General features: G+C 41.7%; 1 protein-coding gene and 1 non-coding gene across 5 annotated transcripts in view; both read left to right on the top strand.

The window, feature by feature from the left end:
- The window catches only part of FNIP2 (folliculin interacting protein 2), a 113,572-nt gene that overhangs the window by 46,251 nt on the left and 43,099 nt on the right, over window positions 1-24,222 (top strand). For 2 of the 4 annotated variants that reach the window (XM_037497587.2, XM_054690454.1), the window contains exons 2-8: window positions 9,478-9,604; window positions 12,628-12,822; window positions 14,913-15,013; window positions 15,111-15,182; window positions 17,407-17,507; window positions 17,698-17,787; window positions 19,301-19,372. In XM_037497587.2, coding sequence (XP_037353484.1) covers window positions 9,478-9,604; window positions 12,628-12,822; window positions 14,913-15,013; window positions 15,111-15,182; window positions 17,407-17,507; window positions 17,698-17,787; window positions 19,301-19,372 — 758 coding nt within the window. The remainder of the gene's footprint in view (window positions 1-9,477; window positions 9,605-12,627; window positions 12,823-14,912; window positions 15,014-15,110; window positions 15,183-17,406; window positions 17,508-17,697; window positions 17,788-19,300; window positions 19,373-24,222) is intronic. The other 2 variants (XM_037497589.2, XM_037497588.2) reach the window with 1 other exon arrangement.
- Window positions 16,613-16,799, top strand: LOC119234985 (U2 spliceosomal RNA). Its single transcript, XR_005122750.1, has one exon. It is a non-coding gene; the product is annotated as a U2 spliceosomal RNA (small nuclear RNA).

Here is a 24,222-nt window from a genome sequence, read left to right as displayed (position 1 = left end):
ATCAGTCATTTAGGGCCTATGCAAGTTATCTGTAGGTTTAATTCCTGGAAATAGAATTGATGGGTCAAGGAATATGTGTGTTTCTACCCATTTCTTTTTTTTTTTTTTTTTTAAAGATTTATTTATACAAGCACTGGGGTACAGGCCAGAGTCGCAGGAGGGTGAGAGAATTCACCAGAGACAGAGCAGAGAGCAGAACAAGCGAAGGACTGAAGTACACTGCTGAGGGGAGCAGCGGGCAAGACAGGAGAGGTCTGCCACGCCATGTGGGACTCTCCCTGGCTGGCCAGGAATCGAACTGGCTTTGCAGAGGCTGCAGACAGCTTCACAGCGCTGCGCTGAACCTGCTGCGCCACCTGGGAGGCCCCCCTAACCAGGGATAGAGATATTTCAGAGATATTTTATAACCCGAGATGTTTAACTTTCTATTTAGCTTAGCTTTCTTATTTTGCAAGTGAAAGACTTTATATAGAGATCAAGCTTTTGACCTCCGGAAACCTAGGAAAATTGAAGTATTAACATATTATGGTGACATAATGTAATCATGCATAACATATGTATGATGAGTACGTCTAAAATTAGCATATAAAGCAATATCTTGAATATTTTCTTCAAAATCTATTTATCTGCTATTAGTATACAGTTTCCCTGGGCCAGGGGAGGGAAAATTCTTACCTTCAGGAAAAGATATGAAATCATGTTGAAGCAAGTTAACTTTTAGCAGAGCACTTATGCATTTCAGTAATTCTGGTATATAGTCATGCATGTTAACTGTTTTAGTTATGTTGACAAGAGTATAGAAGAATTAGCGCAGCGATATTAAATTAATGCATGGATTGAAATAATCAGTGAAACTTTTTTAGATACAGGTAGTTTCTGTTTATAGATATCAGAAAAAAATGAATAGTGCTCTTTTTTTAATAGGGAAACAAATTCAGAATTAGCCACCTGGACCCAATGGGAGGATCCCAGTTTTGTTGGCAACATTCAAAGCATCCTAGTCAGGAACCAGTTGAACATACACCTTCCTCTCCCCATCAGGTCTCATCAGGCATTCATCTTGGCCACAGACTTTGATCTTGTGCCTTTGACCTTGACGCCCATCATGAACACAAGTGTGTTGTTGTTTCTCTCTTCTTCATGGTGGTCAGAGAGAAGAAACTTGATGATGGCACAGTGGTCAAGCTTATTTCTCCTGGGGGTGCTCTTCTCAGGGTGTTTGGGTTGCCTTTGTGGCCGCAGTGTCTTTGGCCCCCACACAGCGAGTGACATGTGGATCTGTATTGTGGCTGCGGATGCTTTTCAGCACCGCTTTCTTGGCTTCAAAACTTTTACTTTGGCTTCAGTCTTGAGAGGGACCAGGGCTTCCTTTGCTTCTGGCACCATCTTTGTGAAAAGCAAATAGTGCTTTTTTATTTTTTTTTAATTTTTTGGGTAAGATTTATTTATTTATACATACAAGAGCTAGGGTTTAGACCAGAGGCACAGGGGGTAAGAGGATACACCAGAGACAGAGTGGGGAGCAAAACAGGCAGACTGGCTGAAATACACTGCTGAGGGGAGCAGTGGGCAAGACAGGAGAGGTCTGCCTTGCCATGTGGGTAGCTCCCTGGCCAGGGATCGAACTGGTGCTGCAGTGGCTGCGGATAGCTTCCTGGGTTGCATCTTAACCCCTTGCGCCACCAGGGAGGCCCTAGTGCTCTTTTAAAAATTAAAGGAACCACTTGGGAAAATGTGAACCATATTTAGAGATTATGGAGTTTTTAAGGGGGAAAAAGAAGAAACTATTAACAGCAAACTGGGAAAACTAGCCAAGATGGGCTCTCGTTTGGCACAGTGACCTCCCCATTCAATGCCCTCTTACCTCAGAAGAATTTACTCTTTCCTCTACAAATCTTGTTAGCATCTTTTGAAAGTTCTATTAGGTATGTGTTTATATTGAAAGTGTGCTTATCAAAGCTTAGAGAACATCTAGGGCAATAAAGGGGTGCATTGTGATGATGTAGATAATTTGTTTAAGATGGCTCTCCTGGTGTCTGGTTGAGGTCATCTATTCTTATTTTTGCTTCACAGGCCTAATAGATAATTTGGGGGTTTCGTGTATTAGAGTTGGAAGGATTTGAGCCCCAAAGCATCAGTATACAGAAGAGGAGACATTGGACTGAGGTGGTGTGTGACATGGAATCAGACTGTGTGGGTCCTGCCTAGAATCCAGGCAGGCTCTGCTGTTTTGTTGGTTTTGGGGTGACCCGGGGCAGTGTGTGGGGTGTGGGTTGTGGTTCCCTAAGTGACACACACACACACTTTGCCCATTTTCAATTTTTGACCAGACATGACCATGAGCACAGGAAAGAAGGAAGAAATTCTTTTTCCTCTTCTATACCTCATAGTTCCTTCTTGACAGCACTCAAACCTTAAGCTGTAGTGTGACTCAATGTTGGGTCATTGCTGTGTGAACACATTGCATAAAGATTTATGTGGCTTTAGCTTGTGACCCTTGCATCCATTTATAGCATTGTTTCAGTGGGGGCAGAAAGTCACAACCTACTTGCACATAAACTTGGACGGTCATCTTTGTTAGGGATTGGCTACATTCAGGAAAATGTGGGGGACCTGAATGTTACTTATTCCAGTCTTTTGACCTTCGCTCAAACATAGTAAGCATTACAAATTGGTCAACAATCTCTTATCCTACAAGTCCAAGATCCTAAAATGTTTGAAAAAATTTTTGAAACTGACCTGAACTGCTATGAGGCTATTTATAGCCTCTGTCTAATCCACTTAGCATAAATATGCATAACTTAGGCTGGTGAAATATTAATTTGTTTGATTTTGTGATTTGATTACACCAGGCCCTGAAGGAGGGATTATATAATACGTGATATAAGCGTCTTTCAAAAATTCTTAACTCTGAAACTTCTGGCATGGAGGATATGGGTTGAAGGATTGTGTGACTGAATTCAGCTTTGAATTATGCTTTCCAGTTTTACAAGCACTTTCATACTTATTCTCTGAGAATACTTATTTCATACTTATTTCACACTTATTCTCAGAGAATAAGTAAGATAGATGAGGCAGATAATTTTGTGAGATAGATGAGGCAGATAATTTAGGAAAAGTGCTTTCTTCATCTGGGTTGTGAAAGTGGCAGAATTAGAGTTAGGGGCTCTCTTTACCCTGCTGATACTAATCTGTCCCAGCATCACAGCCTCTGTGACTTGTACCCATCCCTCACCCCCACCATGCGGACCTGACCTCTTCAACCTTCAAATTCCCTTAAGCCACTCAGACGTTCTTCTCAGTACCTGTGTCAGCACATTTTACTTATTTGTTATATGTTGACCTTCCCACATCAGACTGTAAGCATTTTGAGGTAGGAACTGTATCTAGTTAATTTTTCTTCTTTTTTAAAAGATTTATTTTATTTATTTATGCATACAAGAGCTGGAGTATAGGCCAGAGGTGTGGGGCGGAGGAGGGGTTGTGGTGAAAGGATTCACCAGAGTGGGGAGCAGAACAGGCAGATCTACTGAAATACACTGCTGAGGGGAGCAGAGGGTGAGACAGGAGAGGTCTGCTGTGCCATGTGGGTCACCTCCCATGCCGGGGATCCAACTCGTGCTGCAGTGGCTGCAGATAGCTTCCTAGTGCTGAGATTTAACCCCTTGTGCCACCAATGAGGCCCCTGGATCTAGTTAATTTCTGTTCCCAGAATCACACATGGCACCTGGGTAGGAGACAGGTGCTGAGAGTATGTGCAAAGAATGAATGCAGGAGTGTGCTTTGGGAGTCATGTTACAGAGCTCTTTCCACACCACATCACTGATCATAGGGATTTATTCTTTCATTCCATACATTTCTCTTACAAAAGGAATAATAGAGTTACATGTCACCTATTTTGTTAAACACAGAAAACCATTCAGCCACCATCCAATATAAATCTGTTTTGGTAAAAAACAAATGGTGTACATTTAATTGGAATCATATTTAAATGATATCATTAGGTCAGCATTATGTATTAAAGCTTTTGATGAGACATGAAATCCTTTTTTTTTTAAAGATTCATTTATTTATTTATACAAGCACTGGGTACAGTCAGAAGCGCAGGAGGGTGAGAGAATTCACCAGAGCCAGAGAGGAGAGCAGAATAGGCAGACTGACGAAGTACACTGCTGAGGGGAGCAGCAGGCAGCAGGAGAGGTCTGCATGCCATGTGGGACCCTCACCCAGCGGCCAGGGATCAAGCCCGTGCTGCAGAGGCTGCGGGCAGCTTTTCAACCCAGCGATCAACCGCTGCGCCACCAGGGAGGCCCCGAGATCTGGAATCCTTAAGCACTTGTTTATTACTATATTCTTGATCACAGGATAGCAATTCAGTGGTGAATTCTCCTGCATTTCTTCTGAAACTAAACCAGGCAATTTGTGAAACTAAGACCCAGTCAGTACAAAATAGGGGAAGAAAGGAAAGTCAACTAATTTGTAACTAATTGATTTTCCTCCTAGCTGTCTCCTGAGAGCACTAGCCTAGCAAAAAATAAATGAATTCTAAATTTGTTACTGCCATCTATTCACATAACTTTTTTCCTTGAAATAAATAGCTTGTTACTGGTGGGAAATAATGTAAATTTGTGCTGACAGTGAATTCTGACTACAGCTGAAGCCTAATTTTTCCTTTTACCCTTAGTCTTTTTTTTTTTTTATTTTCAGGTAATAGTCATTAGGACCTCCTTACTGCTATTGAGCAAACCTTTTGAAAGTGTTTCTGTTTGTACTTTATAACTTTTTTTTTTTTTTTTGAGAGAGAGAGAGAAAGGGAGGTCGTCAGGGATGGTAGAGAAAAGAACACAGCATAGGGCTTAAGAGTGGCTGGAAAATGTCATCATAGATCTAGAAAGTTGCATAGGAGCAGGAGTTTGATTTGTTCACTGTTTTATCCCAGTGTGGGAAGAAAGTTTGGCACCTAGTTCCAGTGCAGGGGCTACTTGTTAGATGGGTAATGTTTGCAATTTTGGTGTGTTTTTTGGTTGGTATTACTTGTTCTGTATCGTTTTTTACCTTTCCTTGGGCCAGTTAACATTTCTTGCCATTCCTGACTCTTAAAGCATTCACATCTCTGGGTCATAAGACTGCTGCCTTAAGCTCTTCTTGTGAACTGATTTCTGATGATGTAGGATTGTGTCCTTGTGCCAGAACAAGAGGGGGAACACTTTCAAAGTATTCTTTTTCCAAAGCTCATGCCCCCTCGTGTTCCATTGGGTCCATTTCTAGCCTGATTCCTGTAAAAGTTCAAGAGCACAATCAGACACCAACATTAGAACTGGTCTGCAGGAGGCAGCAAGTTTCCCTGCAACAAACCACATACCTACTGTTCTGTTCCTTATTAGCCATGACTGAGGAAACCCTAGGTATGTGGGCCACTACCTCCATACCATGTGTCCTGAAAATGGCTTTTTCAAGGTAGTTTTGCTCTCCCCTAAAATGCAAGCCAGATCATGTCATTCTCTTTCTCAGAAAGTTAGAATGGCATGCCACTGCTCATAGAACGAAGTTCTGGCACAGCATCCTAGCAGTACCTCCCATCCTCCACCCCCATGTAGCCCTAAGCTGTCTCTGCAGCCTCTTTTCCTGTAATTCTCTGCAGGAGACATATTCCAGCCGCTCAAGACTTTGACATTGTACCATTTGGCTTTTTGTGTTTGAGCTCTGCTCTTAGTTTGCAGGGACTCGCCATTCATCATTGCATGTCTGACCCTTGTCAGCCTTCTTAACTTCATTATTCATATATTGCTTCACCCAGGGATTTTTCTGATTTCCCCTCTTGCTCTCTATCTTCTGCCCTGCCCTGTTGTTTTCATCTAGTTACCTACATGACTGCCCCTTCTAGAGTTTTATTCCTTGAGCATAGGGATTTACATATTTCTTATTTATTGTGCCACCTAATGCCAGCATCCCTTGACCTTCCTAACCTCTAGTAGCACAACTCCAGTCTGTCTCTGTCATCACATAGCCATCTTCCATCTGTGTCTAGGCCCAAATTCCCTGTGTATTTGAGGACTCCAGTCATTAGATCAGGGCTCATCCTAATGCAGTCTGACCTCATCTTAACTTACTGCATCTGCACAGTCCCTGTTTCCAAACAGGATGGTATTCAGAGATACCGGGAATTAGGGCTTGAGTACATTTCGAGGGGGAATACAGTTGAGCCCAAGCACAGGTTTATATACATATTAAATAAAATTCTATTTTTATGGTAAGTAAGCTAGACTTTGGCCACTTGCTTCCTGCTATAGATACCCAGTTCCAGAAGTAAAACCCGGTTTCCATTCCAAAGAAGGAAAACTTAGCATTGTGGGATTTTGAAACCGAAAGGGGTCCATATAAATCATTTTGTTTAAATTTACAATAAGAAAATGTAGACACATTATCTTATTTTCTTCTGCTGCAGGTCATATAGCTCTGACCATAAAGTGAACACATAATGGCCTGTCCCCGATGCCCCAGGGAGTGCTCTTTCCTCGCTTTCAGCAAAAGCAAAGAATGACGTTGTTCTGATTCGAATACATTTTTCCTAAAATAGTCATTTTTTAAGGCAAAAACCCCAGGTGTAATGTTCACGCATCTCTGAAACCTGCAGAGAGTTGCCCTTAGTAAAGCCTCTGGGGTCAGGGTTGGTGTTGGCAGAGGCGCCACAGAAACTGCTGATTGAATGTTGAAGTGAGTGCGAACATGAAGTGAATAGAAGCCCCAGCTGTCCAGGCATGGTAGGGAGAAGGCTGGACGCTGGGCAATCTCTGCAGATTATCCCACTTGATCTTCTCAGTGGCTCCTACCAGTGCTGCTTGCGGGGGGGCTTCCCCACGGCTAGAAATCCAGTAGGGGGCAGAGCTGTCTCTTTCTGAAGAACTCATTTAAGCTTTGTCTTCCTGCATTTCCTTTACCAAAGTCCTCCACTGTCTTCCCCTAAGGTTAGTGTTGGGGAAAGTCAAAATTATAACTAGGTCTTAAACCAAAAACAATATTCCTGTGGAAGGAGAATAGCATTTTCCTGGCACTTTATAAAATACTTTTTTAAGGTACTTGGGTTAAAAAAAAAAAAAAAAGGATAACCTAATGTACACACTTCCCATGTTTTTTATTTCCATCTTTTAAAATTAATAAATAAGGAGTATTTAATAAATTGTGATTATTATTAAAGTTTAGCTCTACTAGGCAGGCTGTCCTCAATTTGATGAATATTTGAGTCAGCGTTATCCCTCAAAAATGAGGATTTAATAAATTATAATGCTATTCTTGCAAAATGTAATTGTTGGGGCAAAATAGGTTGAACAAGGAAATAAGGCAATGAAATCTTTCTTGCTCTGTCATTTTTAATAACTTCACCATGTGTACTGCGTACGATAATTTCAGAGGGTGTTTGTAATGATCTTACATAATTTTAAAACATAGTGGTCTGGGTATCAGGACTTTCTTGGTGTAACTGACAGGATCTGACTCCAGGACTAGTACTCAGAGCAGCCAGCTCTGGTCAAGGAATCTGGCTCATCCATGGCCACATCTGCTCTCCACATTGACGTCCTCTTCAGACAGGCTCTCACCTTGTCCTGGCAAAAATAAGCACCAGCAGCTCAAGGGTTACTGATTACCAGTTGAGCAAGTATATTTTGGGACTGGTTTTCAGCCTTGCTGGGGTCTCACGTGGTTATTTCTGCGTACATAGTCTGGAGGGAATATGGGTTACCTCTGGACTGAGTTGAGGAAAAACAATTTCCAAAATAAACTTGCCATGTTATTATCAAAATTAGTAGAAAGGCTGCTGGGCATGGCAGCTCAGAACAGTTTGTTAAAAGAAGGTACAACCAGAACTTTGTGTTTTTCAGTCCTGGGATTTAAAAAAACAAATCTGTTCCCCTAAAAGAACATGCTCCATGGGAAGCACCACTGCTCCAAGGAAAGAACCAATAATGCGTGGTTTATGATGGGTACCAGTATAAGCAAAAATCATAACACGAACATCTTTCTTAATTAATTACTACTATTTTAGACATGCATCAATCTCTGTGTGACACATTTGACATATTTCCTTTAAATTCCACAGCAGCTTTGTGAGGGTAGCTTGAGATTCTTACTGTGCCGATGAAGGGATGCAAGCTCGGAGAGTTTGGAGTTCAATGCAGATATGTCTGACTTCACTTCAGCTATACTGTCTCTGAGCTTTACGGTTTGCTTTTGTTAGTCTGTCTAACTATCCCCCTATCATCCATCCCTTAAAACTCCTTCCCCAGAGTTTTCTAAGCTGCCTTTTGCTGCTAGGGCCCATCCCGTCACCACGGAACGTGACCACGTGCTTCTCTCATGCCCTCACCCTCTGTTGCTATCACGCTTGCCTTCAGTATGAAGAGTCTGAATTCTTATAATACATTTTATTTGACCTTTCTGCAATCCGTCCTAATTTGTCCTACCACAGTTTTCCTTTGTGCAGCCAGACTGAGTTTTTAAAAAGTGTAGGCTTCAGCATATGAGCCTTTGTTTACCATGGTTTCACACCAGGTGTGGGGCCTGGTCCTGGTGCTGCCAGCCACCTTGCCCTCTCTCCAACTGACAGTCTGTAGTTACACATTTATATTGATTATTAGCCTGATATTTCCCTCTAAACCATATACTCCATGACGGCAGGGACTAAGTTGGCTTGATTAATTAGTTGTTGAATCTCTAGCATTGACCTCAGTGCCTGGAACATGGTAGCCTCTCAAATATGTGCTGAATGGATTGACAGACTAATAACTGATTCTACCCAAGGCAGTGCATTTTCAATGATTCCGATTTCTATATTTCTTGCCTACTGATCATTTATTACTCAAGAGCAAACCTATGTCTAGAGCAGTTTTATAGCGATGGCTTAGGAACATGCCAGGCTTCCTTCATTGCCAATTGTTATTGTCAGCAGTGCGGGTGTCGTACAGTGAGACATCGGTTTTCAAACTTCTATATCAGAGGAAAATAGTAAAATGAGGAAATGTAATTCCTAGCAGTTTGGTCTGAACTGGGTGGATGGGGAGGAAGAGAGGCGATAGCTCTACTAACCAGCTCCAGGTGGGTCCCTGCCAGATGGCACAGAAATCTGGACACGCCCCAGGTCTGCCGTCTCTAGAACCTGCGTGGCCAAGTTTTGCCTTTCTGCTTATCTTTGCTGTTCCTGGTGCCCATCTTTACCCATCTGGCTTTGCAAAGAAAAGCTTCCTCTCAGGTGATTACAGCAGTCTCCCTCAGCTGTGTCAGGGGGGGACACTGGCAATATTTGCCCAGCCCATTGGCATCCACAGGCAGGGCTGCTGCCCAGGCTTGGGGGGGGGGGCCTCACGGTCTGCCCCACACTCGTAGCCTTCTGACATGCATGCAGAGCTCTGGCCAGGAAACCTCTCTCATGATCATCCCAAGTGCTGAAGATAACGTGACTTTTGTCTCCCTTTTGATCCACAGTTGGTCATGTTCAGAGTTTGATCTGAATGAGATTCGCCTGATAGTTTACCAGGACTGTGAAAGGAGAGGCAGGCAAGTCCTGTTTGATTCTAAAGCTGTTCACAAGATTGAAGACGCAGCAACTCAGGTATGAAATGTGGATCTGCTGTCATCTTTTTTGGGTGTGCTTCTAACCACCGTCGAGTCACTTATTAATCTGTATTCCTTTCCTTGGGTTATATTGTACCTTGCTATTCATGGTTCAGAACTAACATAAACAAAGACCCCTCCCCACTCCCACATTTGTATTTTTATTAATACACAGGTAAATCTGTTAACCCACAATCATGACGGACGCTAAGCAGTGTATTGCAACTGTAAATAGGAGCGAGTTTGGTGGTGACTTCAATCTAGTAGGATTTTGATGCCAAGTATGAGCCTTGTAATGGGAAAACTGAGAACTCTAAATTTCATAAGGTATTAGCCTAAGGGACGGTACTATATCATTCGGTCCAATGTTTCTCCTAAATAGTAAGAGAGATACTTAGTACTGGGTTAACCAAAATTTAATAGCTTTCTTCACTCTAGGGCTTCAGTGCGCTACCAATCAAAGTGGATTGCTTCTCAAACTCACTCACCAAGGAAACCACTGTTTTTGGGGTAGATGTGTGTGTTTGTGTAGGGCGGAGTGGTGGTGTGGGGTTGGCCTGGGATGTGGGGGCACCAGGGGTGGAATGAGACAGGGCAGCTCTGGGGGGACCCTTGGAGCCAGAACAGAAAGGCGCAAGTGACATGTCAGGTGAGGAGCCGAGGCTGGTCCTCTGTAAGTCTTCAGGACACTATTCCAAAGTACTTCCGTATTGTCACCGCTAGTCCCTCCATCCTCTTTTTAGTAGTTATTCAGATGCCTGCAGCTTAAATAAATCCATTTGCACTTCCTGTCTTCATGTTCAGCACTTTGCTGCCTGTTCTGACCAAATTCTACCAGTTTAGAGCCTGTGGAGGTAAATGAATAGTTTGTATCACGGTTTTTGTCTCATTAGGCCAAGGAGCTGTTTTCCTGCCTTTGATAGGGATCATTTCTGCAGGAAGGGATTGTTTGGTTAGAGACAGTTTAGCTGGGTGGATGCCACAGTGCTTTGAAGTGGAATTTCGCCAGGAGCTAATCATTACAGTAGTTGTTGCGCTTGTTAGGTGGGTAGAGGGAGGGCTGCGGAGTCTCAGGCGAGTCACCTGTGGGCTTCCATGGCAGATTTATATCAAAGTTTAGGTGAGCCAGTGCTTGACCTTTGTTTGGTGGACAGGACGTGGTTCTCCCTGATTTCCCCCATCATTTCTGGTTTCCCCCAAAGTCCTCGCACAGATGGCTGAACACCCACATTCCTCCCAGGGGCTCCTGGGGTGGTAACAGGTAGAAGGCAAAACATTCTCACCGCTTTTCAGAGGGCACAGGACTAGGAGTCCTCCATCAGAGCGGTGATGACACTGGAGTCTGGGACTTCAGCTTTCCGGGAAGGGCCTCACTGAGCTAAAAAGGCAACTTAGGTCCCCAGAGGCCTGTTACGCGTGCTGGGCTGCGAGGAGGTGAGTCAGGCCAGTGCTCCCCGCATCAGGAGCTATCTCCACTGCAGCCTGCTCGGTGTGTTGTAACCTTAGCCAGAGCACTTCAAGGCCAGTGTGGACCTCACATTACCTTGGCCTCTCCCAGGGGCTGTGTTTCTAGCCTAGGTGGTGCTGAGTAACAGCTGGACCTGCAGAGGTGTGATGGGCAGGCTCGTGCGCAGAATGTCCAGCGCCCCTCCACAGGCCGCCTGGGCTGCAGTGACGGGGCCAGCAGTTTGTGTTTTTCTGCATTCTTTTCCCATTTTCAGCAACCCCCCTCCCCCCAAACCAGTGGCAAGGGCAAAACATCATGAGTTTGTCTCAAGCATATGACTGCAGTCATTTGCATTAGACCACCAGTGTGACTGTCACATTGGAGATTAGATAAGCTGCAGCCGCATTCATGTTTTCCCAAGCAAAAGCTGCACACAGAAAAGCAACACTCAGAATAGAAACAACTTGTCATAGAGTGCAGGAGGCTTCTGTAGGGACGGATATATTTTGCTGTAGGAGGAAAGTTAAAATGAATAGAGGTGCGTCTTTATACCTTTATGTTAGCAGTGAACTCTATCTAGGGGATCTGTAGAAGATATTTCTCTATAACCCCTAACCTTACAGTTCACATTTCTATCACATGCTGTATGCATCACAGTAGCTACTATTTCAGAGTTTTGGCTTCATCTTTCACAAACTTGACCTCATGATTTTCTTTCCTATTTCCTTTAAGGTAGTGGTAAAGTAGGCGTGTCTTTAAAAACACAAACCTAGTCCTTCCAAATTAATAGTTTTCCTTTCTTAATTCCTTCTACTTAGTAAAAATTTTCATCTGAAGCAGTATCTTTATCCTTAGCAGTTTTAGAGATTAATACTCTACACGGTGCTGAAAATCTTCTAAATAACCTGAATCAAAATCAGATCACATTGATGATTTTTTTTTTTTTTTAATAGAGGCATGTTTTATTTATTTATTTATTTGTTTGTTTGTTTGTTTTGTTTATACATGCACTGGGTACAGTCAGAAGCGCAGGAGGGTGAGAGAATTCACCAGAGCCAGAGCGGGGAGCAGAGCAGGCAGAAGGACCGAAGTACACTGCTGAGGGGAGCAGCGGGCGGCAGGAGAGGTCTGCGCGCCATGTGGGACCCTCCTCCGGTGGCCGGGGAGCAGCCGGGGATCGAACCGGCGCTGCAGAGGCCGCGGGCAGCTTCGCAACCCAGCGCTCAACCACTGCGCCACCGGGGAGGCCCCACATTGATGATTTTAAAATATGAATTAAAATGAATTAATATGAATTAACCAATTTAAGCAGAATAAAATCTTAATATATAAACCTCACCTTCATTCTAGTACCCTCATCAGCATCCCCCCACCCAAAATATCATAAACTCTCAATAACCACATTTTTGTCACCAATGAAAAGGGGGAAACCATGGAAAGGAAAAAGCTGGATTTTGATGCCACTTATACATGACATGACAGATTGTTTAAACAAAGGAATTCCCAGTGAAGGGCGTTTGGGGGAAACCTGACCTTCCCAGCAGCACTGATCGTGCCTGTCTCTCTTAACCCAGAAAACAGAGGATGGCCCCATTAAAATGTCCGCCAAGTGCTGCCAAGGAAGCAGTGGTGGCGGTGGGAGCAGCAGCAGCAGCAGCAGCAGCAGCAGCAGCAGCAGCAGCAACAGCAGCAACAGCAGCAACCTCTCCTACCATGGTTCTTTGGGAGGGTCTTTACAAAATGCGAAGGAGCAGCTTCCCAAGTACCAGGTAAAGCAATCCCTCCTATGTGGAACATCCCGTGAGGCTCAAATCATTTACTAGAGTTTCTCCATAGGGAAGAATGCCCGCTTGAGGGTTTGACCCCATGAATATGAGACAAAGTAGTGAAAAATGTGCTCCGGAATGTTTCGTGTCAGGCTATTTTTACACTTGGTTTTTATCTCTCATTAAAAATTTGTAATCAAGTCAAGGCGAGCCGGCATAATACTTGCCAGATGAGGGAGAAATGCTGCAAATGAGGTAAAGCCTCTTGGTTTGTTGTCAGCCTGATTAATAAACATGCATTTTCCCGGTTTTGTTATAAGAACTTTGAGGATTCTAGAAATGCATCTGGGCATCGAGGAAAATAGGATTTGCCAGAAGAGGGAAGAAAACCTGTATAAGAGAAGAAAGAAATGGGGTGACCTGCCTTGAGTGCAAAGGATAAAAGACTTGTAGCAATTTTCATGCTCTGTGTGTGAGTAGTAAGAGAGCGAGACAAGGGTTACTGAGAAATATTGACTAACTAGAGAGCAGGGAAGAAATGTTATAATTCTTGAGTAACAGAAGGGTATTAGTTGATGGAGAATATGATGATTTTTTTTTTGGACCCATGTATAATTTTGTCTACCGTGTTGCTGTGAAAGCAAAATAGGGGAATTACCAGCAGCCGCAGAGCTTTAGAACTTTGTCAACACCATGGTCAGGCTTTGGAGCAGGGATTTGCCCTTATTTCACAGTGCTCTTGGGTTTCAAAACAGTTTGTGGTTAAAAAAATAGAGAGTGAAAATTTCAAGTAGTTGAGAATCACAGTTGGTGTGTGGACCTTGCGCTCCAAGAAAAAGCAGTTTAAAAGATGGAAGTGGTGGGTGGAAGTTACTAATAAAGATGCGAAAGGCTTGGTCTCTGTCTGCATGTAGTGAGACGAGGTTGGTGTAAACTTTAACCAGAGAGGAGACTAGTGTTAGAGATTGATAGTTCCTTGTTTCTCTTCCCTCCTTTGCAAATACGTACAAGGTATGTACATATGTCAGTGTGTGGGTAATTGTGCGTGTATGTATTTGTATTTTTGTATGTATTTGGAGTTAAAAAATTAGAAGAGAGTGTTAAGGATGACTCTTGAGCTTTTACTTGAGTGGAAAGCAAAGGAGCAGAGAGTCTGCCTTGTGGGCTGGGTTACAGAGGCACGGTTGTTTTGTCCTGCCCAAGCTGTGCTAGGCGCCCATGACAGCCTGATGAGGTTGACATTCGTGTCTATCCTGCTCATCAGTGTGTCAGCCAGCACTTTGAATAGGTGATTAGGTTCCTATATCCAAACGCGCTCATTTTCATATCATGTTTCAGTATTATGCACATGCTATGATATGTGAATCACTGCCTCTGGATATAGGAGTCTAAGCTCACAGAGAGGCCTGGGCCTAGACATAAAGGGATGGTGGGGGTGTCTCAGGCAGAGACTAAGCAAAATGGTAGGAGTGGTTGAGGATGCAGACAGTGAGGAGGAGTACCCTCTGAGGACCAGCCCTGTTCCAGACATGTTCTTCAAAAAGGAGAGTGACCAGATGAGGCGGCAGTAGTGAGCACACAAATGAGGATGGGCAGGTAAAGGCGCCCTTTGGATGACAAGAGGGACATGAAAGTCTGGTAGAAGCAGGAGGGGGTCATATTTTTTTTTTTAATATTTTTGTAAAACTTTAGAGGTATCTTTTGGACACTCACAAAGCCCTTCCTGAAATGAACTTCTCTTCAGGATGTGTTCTTAGTACCATGAGGAGAGTCACCCTGTTTCTGCCATAACCGAGGCCTTCTCTTGAGAGTATGTAATGGCGATAGGGAAGATGCTTGTTTCTTGTAACTAGACAAAATGCACTCTGGGACCCTTGCATCTTGTGCAAAAATATTGCTGTAAAGAAAGAAACCAGGAACATTAGCAGTAATTTGGTGCCGAAAGAGGCAATTACCCTTCCGGATTAAGACCATAAAGTGATCACTTGCTGCTTTGAGAAGTGGTTTTTATCACCTGCTCAACTAGGGAAGGATGCAGGTGCCTCATGAAGTGCCCCACACTGACTGATTTTGGTTTCTCTCATGCATATTAGTACACAAGACCAGCTTCTGATATCAACATGCTGGGGGAAATGATGTTTGGTTCGGTTGCGATGAGTTACAGAGGCTCTACCCTAAAGATACACTATATACGGTGAGTTTGGGCCGCTTTGTCTCCTGGTCGGGAAAAGTGGGATGTGATTTTTGACTCCTTCGTTCAAAAATGCATTTCTCCCCTTGTTTCCCTCCAGTTCTCCTCCACAGCTGATGATTAGTAAAGTCTTCTCTGCTAGAATGGGCAGCTTTTGTGGGAGCACAAATAAGTAAGTGTGGGGTTTGCTTCTGAGGCCCCCCACCCTCTATTTTTTAAAGTAGCTATTTCTAGATAGAGGAATTCTCTGAGGGCTTTTGAATTATGTCCGTGTTCACAAAGGGATTTTAAAAGTGGCCATTGTCATCCAACACATAGTGATTATGAAAAGGTCTTTGAGTTTACAGAGGTCTGTTTATGTGTTTTGGGTCTCCATCCGTTACCCACCCTGCCAGTTACCTACTCATTACCTCCAAGATGAAAAGTCAAGGGGAAGTAAGGGGGTCACATGAATGAGCGTGTGGTATTTCCCAGTATTACCTTTAAAAAAAAAAAAGACTTATTTGTGACTTTATTTCTTTTCTTTTTTTTTTAAAGATTTATTTATTTATGCATACAAGAACTGGGGGACAGGCCAGAGATGCAGGGGCTGAGAGGATTCACCAGAGACAGAGTGGGGAGCAGAACAGGCAGACTGACTGAAATATATTGCTGAGGGGAGCATCAGGAGAGTCAGGAGGTCTGCTGCGCTATGTGGGTTGCTTCTTGGAGGGCCGGGGATCAAACTTGTGCTGCAGAGGGTGCGTATTGCTTTGTAGGGTGGTGCTTAACCCCTGCGCCACCAGGGATTCCCCTTGTGTTTTTATTTCTAATGGAATGAAGCATAGGAGTCTCTCTGGCCTGATCAGCATGCAGGTTGGGTGCGTGGTCCACTTGCGATCCCCTCTGAGTCCTGTCAGTGTCACCTCTGTGACTGACTCAGACTTGGGCCACGCAATATTTTATTTTCATTCCTGAATTCTTTTCCCCTGTAATTTTACATTTTTTTTATAAAGAATTATTCCTTATTGTAAGATTTTTATTTTTTTTTTTTTGCATAGAAGAACTGGGGTATAGGCCAGGGTGTGGGGGGTGAGAGGATTCACCAGAGACAGAGTGGGGAGCAGAACAGGCAGACTGATTGAAATACACTGCTGAAGGGAGCAGCAGGCAGACAGGAGAGGTCTGCTGCGCCATGTGGGCTACCTCTATGGCTGGAGATCACACTCAGGCTATGTCTAGAGACACAGTGTTGGTACTGAGACCCCTAGGCCATCAGGGAGTCCCCTAGTTTTACACTTTTTATTTTTAACATTACAATTTTGTGTAGACTAACTGCTGAAATGTGCTCATTCTGGTACATTTGTTCAGATATTTTCAACTTTAAAGCAGAAGTACATTATATATTTCTTTTAAAATAATAGAATATTTGTTACACTTTGGTAAGTTTGAAGGAAAGGTTTGTTATAAGTAATAAAAGAGGCCACATGAATGCTGTTATTTTTTATCATCCTGGGAAATTAGAACTATAGTCCTCCTTCAATTTTGGGTGCCAGTGACTAAGGCTACTTTCTTATCAAAATTAAAAATGTACCTGTTTGAGCATTTAACATTGGGTGTACCATCGCTTCTCGGCCTTTTGGCTAAGATCAAGTGTAGTAACATTGGGTGTACCAGCCCTAAGCCAATATGGGAGTGGGTGTTTATTGTGAAATTTACTTTTACAGATTCTAGATGTTACCTGGAACCTTTATTGCACTAACTCCCTGTAATAAAATATTGAACTCTGGTTTAAGCAAAAGTTACTTTGACCTCATTATGCTACATTATCCTTGAAGTCTTTTTATTTTTCTTTGTTAATGAATACAATAAATTACTAAAATCTTCTTACCTGATGTTTGTGTTTATGTGTAATTCTTTTTTGAAAAGTTCTGAAATCAAATGTTAATGTTATGTCCTCTTCCTGGAGAAAAAAATAGTTGCTGAATTTTCATAGATGTTAACTAAGAGTTGAAAATAATTTCATATATTCACTTTGAAAGTTTATGTAAAATTGTCCATGAAACGAATAGCAACATCTTGTGTGTCAATCACTAAAGCAAAATTTAGAAATGAATAGCAATATCCTCATGTCAGTCACCAAAGCCAAAATGTATCATTTGGTGTCCTCTAGTGAATTATGAAGTTGTTAGAAATGGTCTGTTTAGTTTTATTGTTGAACTACCTCTGAAAATGTTTTCTTGGCCTCCAACAAATTGCTGTAAAGTTTAATTCACTTTGGTAAATGTGACTTTATTCATTGGCAAAGAAAAGTCTGAGCGACCGGTAAGTTGTATTTGAGAGCCTGGTAGAAAACAGTTTTATTCATCTCAACCTTTTCCCCCTCTCTCTCCCTTCCTTGTCCTCTCTGTATTTAGCTTGCAAGACAGCTTTGAATATATCAACCAAGATCCTAATTTGGGAAAACTGAACACAAATCAGAATAATTTGGGTCCTTGTCGTACTGCAAGTAACCTAGGTAAAATCAGCCACATAAATGGGCTCTTTCTTTCTGAATGCCACTGCTGTGGGTGTGTGTTTTGCTTTATTTGAGTTTGTTGTGTTGTTTTGTGTTTTGGTTGTTTTTTTTTTTTGCATTATCTTTAATCTGTGTTTATTTTTTTGTGTGTATACTTTGTTCGCCCTCTTCTGTGTGTTTCTGTCTCCAGGTCTGCTGCAAGCTTGCAGCAGCAAACTGCTGCAGGGGGTAGCTGACGGAGGACCCCTCCGGCTCACCCGGAGTGCTTCTTTCTTTGCAGGTTTGTGTGGAATGCTGAATACAGTGTGACCCACACACTTATTAATAAATCCTGTACAGATCCTTAGAAAAAAAATCCTAGTTGGTGCCTCTTTAGAAATCCAAGGGGCTCTTGAGATATTAGTTTCAAATGCAACCAAGTTCATGGTATTCAGAAAAATTCCACCAGTGAACCTCTATTGTAAATGTCTTGACTAATACCCCATAGTAAGCTGATTTTGATCTCAAATGAGCCCTTAGTATTTCTAAGAGGATTATATTTTCTGATTTTCCTGGGCCTCTTCTGCTATACAATGTTCCTTTTTGCTGTGGTATCTTTTACCCATTTATTCACCTGCATCCTTACCTGCACAGTTTTTCAAAAGTCACTCTAATTAGAGCATGGATGATCACTTGCTCTGGCTCTCACTCTTGCTCTCACATGTGAGTAGTTTAAATGCAGTTTCTAGGTTTCTTACAGGTATGATCATCTTGGTCTCTCTGGGAAGGTAAATTCTGGGATTTAATGAGTCTTGCTTGCTCACGCTGTTGAATGTCTGTTGTAGTCTTGGCATGATGAGCAAATGTGGGGAACTCCCATATTACTAACATTGAAGGTTTGTGTTTATGGCAAATGTATTCTTCATTCTGTTGTTATTTGTACCCTGTATCCTGAAATATGCTAAGCACCATAGTTTACTGACACCCTCGTGAAACTGACACCCTCCTACCTACTCTGAGTGAAGATAACATGTTTATATACTCTTTAAAATTGTGAAAATAAACATGCTTCAAAAAATAGCTAGCAGTATAATAATCAGGCTGGGCCCTGGGCTTCTTGAACATCGGAAAGCCTCATCTGTCCTGCAGCTCAGTAAGTTTAGACGGATCTGAAGCTTTCCTAGAAGTCTGTGATACTTTAGAGTCTTTTCCAAAATTCATGCCAGCGCATGAGTTTTTTCTAAGTACCTCTACAATAATACTGGGTACAGATGTATTTGGAAAAGAAATGGAGGAAAAAATATTTGAAAATGAATGTGTGTTTTCTATCTGCCAAAAGAGAGTGGATTATGGACAGAGAAACATTTTTTAAATTTATGAAATGGTTTTCAACTATTTCTCTTAAGTTGACTATATTTACTACTGAAGCTGATTATGAAGCATTTTGAGATACAGTGCTATTTAAATACTGCTAGTAATGAGGAAAATGGCTAAAAGTATTTGCCTGAGAATGTTTGTTCATTGCATCAACTGCATGAATAGTTTATTATTCAGTTTTTTTTAAGAGATGAACATTACTCAAAAAAATTTATATGCTATAGTAAGACAGTTAAAGGTAGTTGGTTCTTGATTCTGCTTTCGTCTTATTCTCACCAGCCTCTTTTTATGTATTTACTTTTGCTTTCTGGTTAATTTCTACATAGACTTAAATAATCAATAGCGGTAGTCTACTTTGAAATGTAAAAATGACTGCTGCTGTTCTTAAACTTCTGTGGAGAGTCCAATAACATGGTTTCCTTTTGTCTTTATCTCAGCACACAGCACACCAGTTGACATGCCAAGCAGAGGCCAGAATGAAGACAGGGACAGTGGCATTGCTCGATCAGGTACTACCTTTTGATGGTTTAGCTAATAGAGTGAACTCTCCATAAAGGTGCAGTAGTTTGAAAATAGAAGACAGATTGACCTCATCTTCTGGTCTGCTTTTTATTCTGCTCTATAGTCTAAGATGGTCTCACAAGTCTAAAGAGACCTAGGAGTGTGCACAGAAGTGTCCTTCAGTAAAGGGACATTTTAAATAATAAACTTTTTTTTACATTATAATAGCAGTTTATGCCAAGCTTTGCCTTTATTCCTTGAATTTTTGGAACGTATTAAGAAAATAAAGTAAGAAATACATCCATTTTATTTAAAATTTAATATTTATAGATGTTTATGTATAATAAATTTGACATCAGTTTTTCTAGTGTTATTGTGGGAAATGGGAACTAGAATAGGAGACAAGGTCAGACATTGTTTCTTACAAAAGTTTGATGTCAACCTAAGACACTGTCCCTGGGAATGGGTTCAATTGTATGCGTGCCAGTAAAGGAATGTAGTGTGGTGGTTACAAGGTTTGAGGCAGCTCAGTATGCATTGAAATAGAAATACTCTCTTAGAGATTTTTTTTTTTATGTATTCAAAAGGGCAGGTTTATTATAAAAAGGGAAGGAAGGGAAGTCAAGGATGCTTGCACAGACACAAGTGGGCAGACAGAGCCGCCCTGAAAGGGACAGGTTTGTTAAAAGAGAGTGTGCATAGTCGCAGACTACAGCCTTGGGCAGAGAGCTGCCTCTGCTGCTTTGCAGAGGGAGAAGGTTGATGAAGAGCGCGCCTGCATTTTTTTAAAGTGAAAAGTATCAACAGTGTCATAGCAAACTGTCATTTATGTTTCCAAGCAAAATAAGCATGTGCAATAAATTAATCTATAAAGTCAGTGTAATTTCAGTATAAATTCCTATCTATGAAGTCAGGCAAAATAACTCATATATCTATATGGATATATATATATATATATATATATATATCAAAGAACAAAAAAAAAGAATTATGCTTTCCAAAAGTCTTTGTAGACACTTTATTCTTAGGGCACATGCTAAGGATACAAAGACAAAGGAGGTTACAGTTTGCTCATAAAGGCTGAGCTAGAGTTTATGTCCTAGATAAGGAATTAACATTTTAAGCTGTTTCTCAATGGAATATTACTCTGTATTGAAAAGAAAGGAGTGATCAAACTATGGGAAGACTTGGAGGAAGCTTAAATGCATATTGCTCAGTGAAAGAAGCCAATCTGAAAAAGCTACACTATGTAATTTCAACTATATGACATTCTGGAAAAGGCAAAACTATGGAGACAGTAGAAAGGTCAGTGGTTGCCATGGTGAAAGAAGGCAGGAATTGGTGGAGGACAGAGCATTTTTAGGGGTGAAACTATGCTTTCTGATACTATAGTGGTGGGTATTTGTCATAATATATTTGTAAAAATCCAGAGAATATACAATACCAAGAATGAATCCTAATGTGGAATATGAAGTCTAGGTGAAAATGATTTGTAAATGTAGGTTCATCAATTATAATCTGATGGGAGATGTTGATAATGGGGGTGGGGGCTGAGGTTATATGGGAGATCTGTGTACATCCATTCGGATTTGCTGTTAATCTAAAAAGGCTCTAAAAAGGAAGGTCTACTTTTAAAAATTTGAGATGTTTTGAAATCATGGTAGTGAAAACATTTTGTCTGTTTACTCAGGGGGCTTGATAGGAATTTTATTAAAACTTACAGTACCTGTCATGTCTTTGAGACCTTTATAGTCTTAAAATCATTTTGCAGTTTGGGCACTAAAATATATTAACTAAAATTTGTTGGTATGTTTGATTAAAAATGAGAATTTCCTATCAGGCAATGATTATAGTTCTGCTAATTGACCTTAAATGATTTTATTCTGTTGTAATTAAATATACAACTGCTGAACTTTAAGGAACCTCGTGTTTTTTTCAAGAATTTAAATAAGCAGCAGCTCTAAGAGACATGCCGTCAGTGTTACAACTAACAGAGATCACAGCTGTGTAGTGGATGCAGGACACTCTGTGACCACAGACGTGAAAGGCGTTTCGTTTCGTCTCGGAGCTACACCACCACCGAAAGAACGAAACGCAACAAAATTTATCGTGGAGCTTTGATTTTTTTGTTTCTCTTGTGCTTTTTTCTATCATAGTTAACGACTGACATCACTGACCTTCACATTCTTGCTTGCTCATTCTTCATGCAGCAGTATTTCTTGGGCATCTTCAATGATAGACACTTTTCTATGATACAGAGTAGCTCTGATCAAGTAGACATGATCCTTGATCTTGAGGAGTTTCTATCAAATCAACGAGACAGAGATAGTAAACAATAAAATATAGGTCTGCAGTTACTGCTGAGGAAAATCCAACAAGTGGGGTGCTTGTGGAAGACCCCTCTCAGAGGGTAAAATATCACCTAAGACTTGAATACCAGTGGTTATGGGCTTTGTGAGGATAAGAGCAAAGAGCATTTCAGACAAGAGCTGTGGGGGAACAGGCGTTGGAGCTTTGTGTCAAAGGAATAGAAAGAAGGCAGGAATACAGTGAGAGGAGAATGCAGGCAGATGACCTGGGAGAGGAAGTAAGGAGTTTTAACAGAAATCACACTAATCATATTAATTTATTTTTGATGGGAGTGCTTCCAAAGACAGAGAGCAGTGTCTTGTCCCAGCTGCAGAAGAGACAGAAGACTAGGAGTTATTATCTGCAATGTCCTCCCCCTGGTGTCTCCCTGCAAGTAAGATTGGTTGAGCAGAGTCGGAACCTGTTGCTTTAGGCCAGGTTCAGACTTGCCAAGTTCAGACTTGACCCTGAACATTCGCCATCTCCCGTTCCTGCACAGTCCCAAGGATCTGATACTGTAATCACAGTTTGTTTGTTTGTTTGTTTTCAGCAGCATTAAAGTCCAACCTCAAAACTTTGCAGTGAAGAAATTACTGCTGCTTCTGGACCCTTGACTTTCGCCCTCCCTTTTCTAGTGTCATGGTTGTTCCTTGTGATTGATCACATTCTGTGTTTATCTTGTAATTCCCTGTAGTTTTTGTTTGTTTTTTTTCCTGTAGTGTGAGTTCCATGAGGGTAGAACCGCCTCGTCTCTCAGATTGACTGCTCTAGCCTTAGGCATGTGAATTGTGTCTGGGGTATAATGGCCACCCAGGGCTATTTGAATCCATCCATATATACAAGGAGAAATACCTATAGATTTTAAAAATAGTAATTGCTGTTATCCATTTTCTGTCACATGGCATATTTGGGGTGCCCTCTCCTTTGTCCATTTCCATGACTGGCTTTTGTTGGCATTTAGGTCTTAGTTGAGAATATCTTGTTTTCATAAAGGTGTTTGCTGATCAGTGATTAAAGAATTTACCTCTGTCACCCACACAAATCTTTGCCCTAGTTGCTTAAAGACGAATCATATTAATTTTTCTAGTAACCGCAGTCTGAAATCATCTTGTTTATTCCATGACTGTAATTTTCTTCAGGGATTCTTAACCCCTCAGAAGCTCTTAAGAGACTGTATCTATTAATTTTCTGCTCCAGGTGCCTTGCATACTTTTGATACAAATTGTTACAAATGCTTTTGTATCAATGGATTTGACTTAAGCGTTTCAGAACATTCTTTAGTTAAATCCACTATAGTGTTTCTAGTAAACCTGCAAATTAGCAAATGTATTTTAGGAGAAAGCTACACATTTATCTTGGGCTTGCAGGGCACAGACCAAGAAGAGTCAGCAATCAGCATTTTTATTCCTTTAAACTTACCCTTATTTCCCTCATTGCTAACCTCCACGGGATTAAATGGATGCTAGTTGAAGAATCCTTCTCAGAGAGGAGGATGGGATGAAAATACAGTTTTTTAAATTCAGAGTTAGCCAGGTATAAAATGTAAATCTCCTGGAGATGTGATTTTGGCTAATTTTTTTTCTAATTTTTTTCTCTAAAAGTATTCTAAAAAGAAAAGTGATACTAAAAATATTAAGTAGCGTTAGACTTGCCGCTTTTAAAGCTGAAACTGAGCCTATGAATAATTTAACCAAAATTCTCACATTTTTAATCGAGGCACCAGTTGGAGAATTTTGTTTTTAAACTTTTCATTCTCCTTCTTAACTTACTTTTTTTTTTACAAAAAAGATTTATTTATCTATGCATACAAGAGCTGGGGTACAGGCCAGAGTTGTGGGGGGGGGTGTGAGAGGATTCACCAGAGACAGAGTGGGGAGCAGAACAGGCAGACTGACTGAAATACACTGCTGAGAGGAGCAGTGGGTGAGACAGGAGAGGTCTGCTCGCCATGTGGGTAGCTCCCTGCCGGCCGGGGATTGAACTTGTGCTGCAGAGGCTGCAGACAGCCTCGCAGGTTGTATCTTAACCCCTTGCACCACCAAGGAGGCCCCAGTTAGAGAATTTTTTTTACCTAACTCACAGAAACCATTGGGGGCGGGGCAGGATCTACAACCCACCTCACTTTTAGCACTCATCCAAAACTCTTTTCGTTGTCCTGAGGAGCCAGGCCCTTAGCGAAGGCATGCCATCTGCTGGACAGAGCCTGCAGCCCCTACTCTATCCCCCCAGTCAAGCTCCCTGTGGCCCTGGCCTCACTGCCTTCCAGCCAGGAGCCAGCCAGCCATCCAGGGCACCGAGTGTTGGTGGAATCAATATCTGAATCCACCCTTTTCTCATGAGAATGACATTGAGTTGCAGGCCAAAATTGAACCTGTGCTTGCATTTGAAAGTTGTAAGTGTATTGTTTCCTAGCACATGTGACTGACAGTGACAGGCCACAGTACTTTTAGATAAAAAATTACTAAGTGACACTAAAATATCTTTGTGATGAGGAAATGATTGATAACCC

Source organism: Talpa occidentalis, unplaced genomic scaffold (assembly GCF_014898055.3).
Source record: "Talpa occidentalis isolate TD23 unplaced genomic scaffold, MPIMG_talOcc4v2.1 talOcc4.8, whole genome shotgun sequence".
NCBI classification, from domain to species: domain Eukaryota; kingdom Metazoa; phylum Chordata; class Mammalia; order Eulipotyphla; family Talpidae; genus Talpa; species Talpa occidentalis.
Note: the sequence above shows the minus strand (reverse complement) of the source record. Positions and strands in the feature narration are given on the sequence as shown.